Genomic DNA, 7,252 nt, shown 5'->3' with positions numbered 1-7,252 from the left:
ATCATATAATTCTATTAACAGTGTTCCTTTTGTCCAGGTGGGAAAGGGCAGTAGGGAGTGCAATAGAGATGGCATCATCTGTGGATCTGTTGGGGCGGTATGCAAATTGGAGTGGTTCTAGGGTTTCTGGGATAATGGTGTTGATGTGAGCCATTACCAGCCTTTCAAAGCACTTCATGGCTACGGACGTGAGTGCTACGGGTAGGGAGAGGACAAGGAGAGGTTGAAAATGTCACTGAAGGCAACTGCCAGTTGGTCAGCGCATGCTCGCAGTACATGTAATCCGTCTGGCCCTGCGGCCTTGTGAATGTTGACCTGTTTAAAGGTTTTACTCACATCGGCTGTGGAGAGCGTGACCAAACAATCTTCCAGAACAGCTGGTGCTCTCATGCATGTTTCAGTGTTATTTGCCTCGAAGAAAGCATAGAAATAGTTTAGCTCGTTTGGTAGGCTCATGTCACTGGGCAGCTCTCGGCTGTGCTTCCCTGCCACATCCGACGAGGGTCATCGCTAGTACAATTTGATCTTAGTCCTGTATTGACGCTTTGCCTGTTTGATGGTTTGTCAGAGGGCCTAGCGGGATTTCTTATAAGCTTCCGGGTTAGAGTCCCGCACCTTGAAAGCGGCAGCTCCAGCCTTTAGCTCAGTATGGATGCTGCCTGTAATCCATGGCTTCTGGTTGGGTTGTTTACGTATGGTCACTGTGGGGACGATGTCGTCGATGCACTTATTGATGAAGCCAATGACTGATGTGGTGTACTTCTCCATGCCATCGGAGGAATCCCAGAACATATTGGAGTCTGTGCTAGCAAAACAGTCCTGTAGCTTAGCATCTGCTTCATCTGACCACTTTTTTATTGATATAGTCACTGGTGCTTCCTGCTTAAATTTTTGCTTGTAAGCAAGAATCAGGGGATAGAATTATGGTCAGGTTTTCCAAATGGAGGGCGAGGGAGAGCTGTATGTGTCTCTGTGTATAGGTGGTCCAGAGTTTTTTTCCTCTGGTTGCACATTTAACGTGCTGATAGAAATTTGGTAAAATGAATTTAAGTTTCCTTGTATTAAATTCCCGGGCTACTAGGAGCGCCACCTCTGGGTGAGCATTTTCTTTTTTGCTTATGGTGGAATACAGCTCATTCAATGCTGTCTTAGTGCCAGCCTCTGACTGTGGTGGTATGTAAACAGCTACGAAAAATCCAGATGAAAACTCTCTAGGTAGGTAGTGTGGTCTACAGCCTATCATGAGATACTCTACCTCAGGCGAGTAATAGCTCGAGACTCCCTTAGATTTTGTGCACCAGCTGTTATTTACAAAAATATGTAGTTCGCCTCCCCTTGTCTTACCAGATGCTGCTGTTCTATCCTGCTGGTATAGTGTGTAACCAGCCAGCTGTATGTTGATAGTGTCGTCATTCAGCCACAACTCAAGGGAAGCATAAGATGTTACAGTTTTTAATGTTCCGTTGGTAGTTTAGCCTTCCATGTAGCTCGTCAATTTAGCAGAATGGAGGGAATTGGGGGTTTGTTCAATCGCCTACAAATTCTCAGAAGGCATCCCATCGGCCCCTTTTTCTCCGCCTCCTCTTCACGCAAATGGTGGGGATCTGGGCCTGTTCCCACTAAATCAGTATATCCTTCTGATAGAAGAATTTGTATGTTTAAGATAATGACTAAAGTATTCCACCCTGAAACCATATAATTGTATAAAATGTGTTAGAGTCATAATCCAGTGTGTGTGACTAGACCTTTTAAGACTAGGCCATTGTGTTACTATTTCACAATATGAGCAGGGTATAGTTGAGACATTCAAGGACAACTGAACTGTCGACTTGTGATAATGGTGAAACTAATAACTGGAAAGAGGCCTCCCCACCCTAGGGAGGAGAAAATCTGTTAAAAACGGCTTGCAGAAGATAATGAAACACGTTGCAGAAGTGTGATAAACAATATATGTGAACTGTGGAAAAATACAGCCCACCTAAAGCGAGGTGGAGTTTCTACTGTATAACTGTATAAAGACTGTGTTCTCATTTTGAAGACAGAGAGCTCACTGATCAATTGCAGGCTGAGACTTTGCCTATTTCTTTGAACTGGAGCTTTAAAACCTTCAGGAATTAGACAGAGCGTTTGTAGTAGTTGAGTTCAACCATTTAGATAGCAAATTCTCGTGACACCTTCGCGTCGGGCTCAACAAAGTCGTCAGAGGGAAAAGGAGATTCTGTTTGTCCGTGCTGAGTAATCGCAGTCCTGATGTCTACAAGTTATTTTCGGTCATAAGAGACGGTAGCGGCAACATTATGTACAAAATAAGTTAAAAAATAAGTTACAAAAAATGCAAATAAACTAATTTTAAAAAACAATGGGTTGGGGACACGTAAAACATATGCCTTCCTCTCCGACGCCACTTTAAAGAGGTGGCGGGTCAAGGCACAAGGATACATTGAGGGGTTGCTGAAGTGTGAAACAATACTTCCAGCTCAGATATTCCTCAGAATACTTCAGGTCACCTCACCAGTCTCAAAATATCTTCAAACAAGTGGAATGGACATCATATGGTTGTGTCTACAGAGGAGCCTCTGAAAGGAATGGAAAAAGATTTTGAAAAAGTCAAGGCAGCTGCAGACACATTTGTTCAGGTGGCCAACAGGAAGTTGCAGGAACGAGATGAGGAAACAGAGCTGGAGTTAGAGACCACTCTGCCAAGGAAAAGTGCTCGAAAGAAGAAAACCATGCCATCAGCAATTTCTGAGAAATGGCATTGTGTATGCCAACATGGCTCTTCTGGAATTGCCAATTTAAGGATGTAGGAAATATGTGTATTTTTATTTTATTCTATGACTTGCCTACTCACCAGTCTTTTTACCAACAAATGTCTTCCTGTATTATTTATTTTACTGGTCAGATGGTTCCAGAGATTCTTGCCACCTTGCTGCCATTGTGCCAATATGTGCTCCTTCTAGCCAGCCTCCTCCTAAGAGAAACACATTCCTCCTGTTCTATTTTACATCTAGTTTATTAAGGTTATCGTTGTAAATATTGTTCAGTAATCATGTTTACATAAAGTGTGACGTGGGTTGTGTGAGTGGTGGTGTATCGCTGGGGGAAGGGGGTGGGTTGGTTTATTCATGTATAAAAATACACATTTCCGTGTCTCGGTAACAATTAACAATGAAGCAAATCTTACATCATCTATTGGTGTCAATGATAGTTTGGATCCACAATAAGTACTTCATCACAGCTGTGACGTAAAACTGAAGACTTTGACACAATGGCTGGGATTATATTACATGAGCAGTTTGTGAAGATCATATCCTATTTTAGTCTATGGTCATTACATCAACTCCCATTCATTCAGCTATTTACACACTCCTCAGGTAAGATTGCTCCACTCCACTCCTACACACTGTTTATGTTCCAGCATTATCTTTCAGTGGAGGAAAACAAGATCAGTAGTTAATCTGCAGCTAAGGAGGAAGTGGAGAAGAAAATAAATCTCAACGGCTGAGCACACACACGCAATACACCTGAGCACTGAGAATACCAACAGTTGCTCAACAGCCTAACAACGCCCCCTCGCCCTCTCTCTCTCTCTCTCTCTCTCTCTCTCTCTCTCGCTCTCTCTTTCCCTCTCTCTCTCACACACTATTGAAACACTATCTCACTCTCCCTACTTTCTGTCTCTGTGGAACACATCTGAAGATCAGGATGCTATGCTGTAGAGTGTGTGTCCTGGCTGTGCTGTTATCTCTTCTCATCCTCATCCTCATCCCCTCCTCACAATCAGGTCAGTGCTGTTGGGTTCTGAGAATATGAAATATACTTATTCATGTCACTTGGATGCAGTGCTGAGGTTTAGAGGGTCTGCACCAGAAGTTAATGGTTATAGGAGGAAGGTATATAATGTGTGTAATTAAGCTTGGAAGTGTTGAGTGCAGGGAAGCGATCACATGGCAGGCGTTGATAAGGGGAGAGAGCCATGGATTAGTAATGGAGAGGGGTTGAGGTCAGGTCAGGTCACCTTAAGGGAGAAATAAAGGTTTATGGACCGTATCACTGGTGTCCTGCCCAGCAGTAAAGAACGATGTTTGTACAGATGTGTAGGAGGAGACTCAGCCTATGAGGAACGATAAAATATCAGTCCTTGTGGAAAATGTATTTGTCTGAATGCAGCTGTACTGACCCTCTGAGAAGAATTAAACTTGGTGTCTGTTGAGTTTTTTATCCTGATAATTAGAACCTAACAGTGCTAACACAAACACACCATACATCCACACACAAGCCATAGTAAAAACACAAACACACACAAAAAACATAAACAAGCACACCCACACAACATAAACAAGCACACATTGTCTTTCTTGCAGACACACATGCTCCCCCTATCTTACTGTGTGTGTGTGTGTGTGTGTGTGTGTGTGTGTGTGTGTGTGTGTGTGTGTGTGTGTGTGTGTGTGTGTGTGTGTGTGTGTGTGTGTGTGTGTGTGTGTGTGTGTGTGTGTGTGTGTGTGTGTGTGTGTGTGTGTGTGTGTGTGTGTGTGTGTGTGTGTGTAGCACATTGCTGTCTGAAGTACACTCGTCGTCCATTGCAATGCCGACGGCTGAAAAACTACACCCACCAGCCCATTACTTCCTCCTGTGACATCCACGCTGTCATGTGAGTTATCCGCCAATCACAGCCAAGCACAATCTGTGTGCAGAATAGTCTTGTCTTTACCTTCTCCAATGCATTTTGAGGAAAAATCATTGAGATTCACTCAATATTTGTGTATGTGTGTGTGTGTGTGTGTGTGTGTGTGTGTGTGTGTGTGTGTGTGTGTGTGTGTGTGTGTGTGTGTGTGTGTGTGTGTGTGTGTGTGTGTGTGTGTGTGTGTGTGTGTGTGTGTGTGTGTGTGTGTGTGTGTGTGTGTGTGTGTGTGTGTGTGTGTAATATGTGTTGACATAGTGCTGTGTTGTTGCAGCTTCCACACTTGGATGGACAAGTTTGTGTGTGCCGACCCCTCTCAAGACTGGACCAAGAGGGTACAACGCTGCCTGCTGTGAGTACACCTGTGTATGTGTGTGTGTGTGTGTGTGTGTGTGTGTGTGTGTGTGTGTGTGTGTGTGTGTGTGTGTGTGTGTGTGTGTGTGTGTGTGTGTGTGTGTGTGTGTGTGTGTGTGTGTGTGTGTGTGTGTGTGTGTGTGTGTGTGTGTGTGTGTGTGTGTGTGTGTTTTGCAAGTGCGTGTGCATGCATGTGTGTAGGTGTTTAAACGTTGAATGTTTGTTTAACGTTGTATGTGTATGTGTGTTCTGTTCATAGCAAGCGTCAGGAGAATAAATCTAAACTGAAGAAAACTGTCTGAGAGGGTTTCATGACCTGGAGATGATGTAGAGAGGGTTTGGGTCTGGACAAATGTACAGCTCTACCTTTCATTATAGAACTATTATAGTATATATATATATATGTGTGTGTGTGTGTGTGTGTGTGTGTGTGTGTGTGTGTGTGTGTGTGTGTGTGTGTGTGTGTGTGTGTGTGTGTGTGTGTGTGTGTGTGTGTGTGTGTGTGTGTGTGTGTGTGTGTGTGTGTGTGTGTGTGTGTGTTATTTACCCTACTTATGCTTTACAAACAGCTAAATATCTCAATATGCATAGAGTCACTGTTTCGGGATGGTTTTAAAACCTGAGATTTCTGTATTCATACAAATCATTTAATATCTGTGGTTATTATTGTTCATCATATCTGTATTGATTCTGAAGGTGTTTGAGTTTCATATCAGTTTGTGTGTAACTCTATGTATCAATGTTGTTGGTCTGTTTCATAAACAGCAAGTGCAGTATTCCTGATAAACATGAAAACATCTGTTTTCACAAATATTTTGTGTTGTTTCATATCCTCTGTCCAATTGGAGCCAGAGAAAACCTTTTTAATTTTGGCTCTTCAAAGTTTCCAAATGTATGTATAAGTTTTACAGAGGTGTAGTGAGTTGATGTAAGCTAAGAGCTATGAAATAGATAATAAAATATGTACTTGAAAAAACTGTGTGTTCTATTGTTATTGTACAGTGCCAGTCAAAAGTTTGGACACACCTCCTCATTCAAGGTCTATCGAATTCACCGCACGAGGAGGCTAAAACAGACTTTCCTCCATCGCGACGTCCCTCTAAGGCCCTTCTGCTAGCTTGCTATCCCCGGCCTGCTAGCTGTCTGAATCGCCGTGTCTCCAGCCAGCCCAACCACTCACTGGACCCCTATGATCACTTGGCTATGCATGCCTCTCCCTAATATGCCATTTAGCGTCTGCTAAATGGCATATATTATTATTATATTATTTATTATTATATTATTATTATTATTATTATATTATTATTATTATATTATTATATATTATTATTATTATATTAATATCAATATGCCTTGTCAATTACTGTCCTGGTTAGTGATTATTGTCTTATTTCATTGTAGAGCCTCTAGCCCTGCTCAATATGCCTTAACCAACCATTTAGTTCCACCTCCCACATATGCGGTGACATCACCTGGTTTAAACATCTCTAGAGACAATATCTCTCTCATCATTACTCAATGCCTAGGTTTACCTCCAATGTACTCACATCCTACCACACCTTTGTCTGTACATTATGCCTTGAATATATTCTATTGCGCCCAGAAACCTGCTCCTTTTACTCTCTGTTCCGAACGTACTAGACGACCAGTTCTGTTAGCCTTTAGCCGTACCATTATCTTAGTCATCCTCTGTTCCTCTGGTGATGTAGAGATTAATCCAGGCCCTGCAGTGCCTAGCTCCACTCCTATTCCCCAGGTGCTCTCATTTGTTGACTTCTGTAACCGTAAAAGCCTTGGTTTCATGCATGTTAACATTGGAAGCCTCCTCCCTAAGTTTGTTTTATTCACTGCTTAAGCACACTCTGCCAACTCAGATGTCCTAGCCGTGTCTGAATCCTGGTTTAGGAAGACCACCAAAAAGCCTGAAATTTCCATCCCTAACTATAACATTTTCCGACAAGATAGAACTGCCAAAGGAGGCGGTGTTGCAATCTACTGCAGAGATAGCCTGCAGATTTCTGTTTTACTATCCAGGTGTGTATCTAAACAATTCGAGCTTCTACTTTTAAAATCCACCTTTCCAGAAACAAGTCTCTCACCGTTTCCGCTTGCGATAGACCACCCTCTGCCCCCAGCTGTGCCCTGGACACCATATGTGAATTGATTGCCCCCCATCTATCTTCAGAGCTCGTGCTGCTAGGTGACCTAAACTGG

At 42.8% G+C, this 7,252-nt stretch overlaps 1 protein-coding gene across 1 annotated transcript; it reads left to right on the top strand.

Annotated features, from left to right (window-relative positions):
• Positions 1-3,635: 3,635 nt before the first annotated feature.
• On the top strand, positions 3,636-6,014 carry LOC124039123 (C-C motif chemokine 20-like). Its single transcript, XM_046355007.1, has 4 exons — positions 3,636-3,784; positions 4,552-4,654; positions 4,959-5,036; positions 5,298-6,014. Exons 1-4 carry the CDS (start codon positions 3,706-3,708, stop codon positions 5,338-5,340), a joined length of 303 nt encoding a protein of 100 aa, XP_046210963.1. The 5' UTR covers positions 3,636-3,705; the 3' UTR covers positions 5,341-6,014.
• Positions 6,015-7,252: the final 1,238 nt, after the last annotated feature.

This window comes from Oncorhynchus gorbuscha, linkage group LG07, assembly GCF_021184085.1.
Source record: "Oncorhynchus gorbuscha isolate QuinsamMale2020 ecotype Even-year linkage group LG07, OgorEven_v1.0, whole genome shotgun sequence".
NCBI classification, from domain to species: Eukaryota; Metazoa; Chordata; class Actinopteri; order Salmoniformes; family Salmonidae; genus Oncorhynchus; species Oncorhynchus gorbuscha.
The sequence above is the reverse complement of the archived record's forward strand: the minus strand, read 5'-3'. Positions and strand labels throughout refer to the sequence as shown.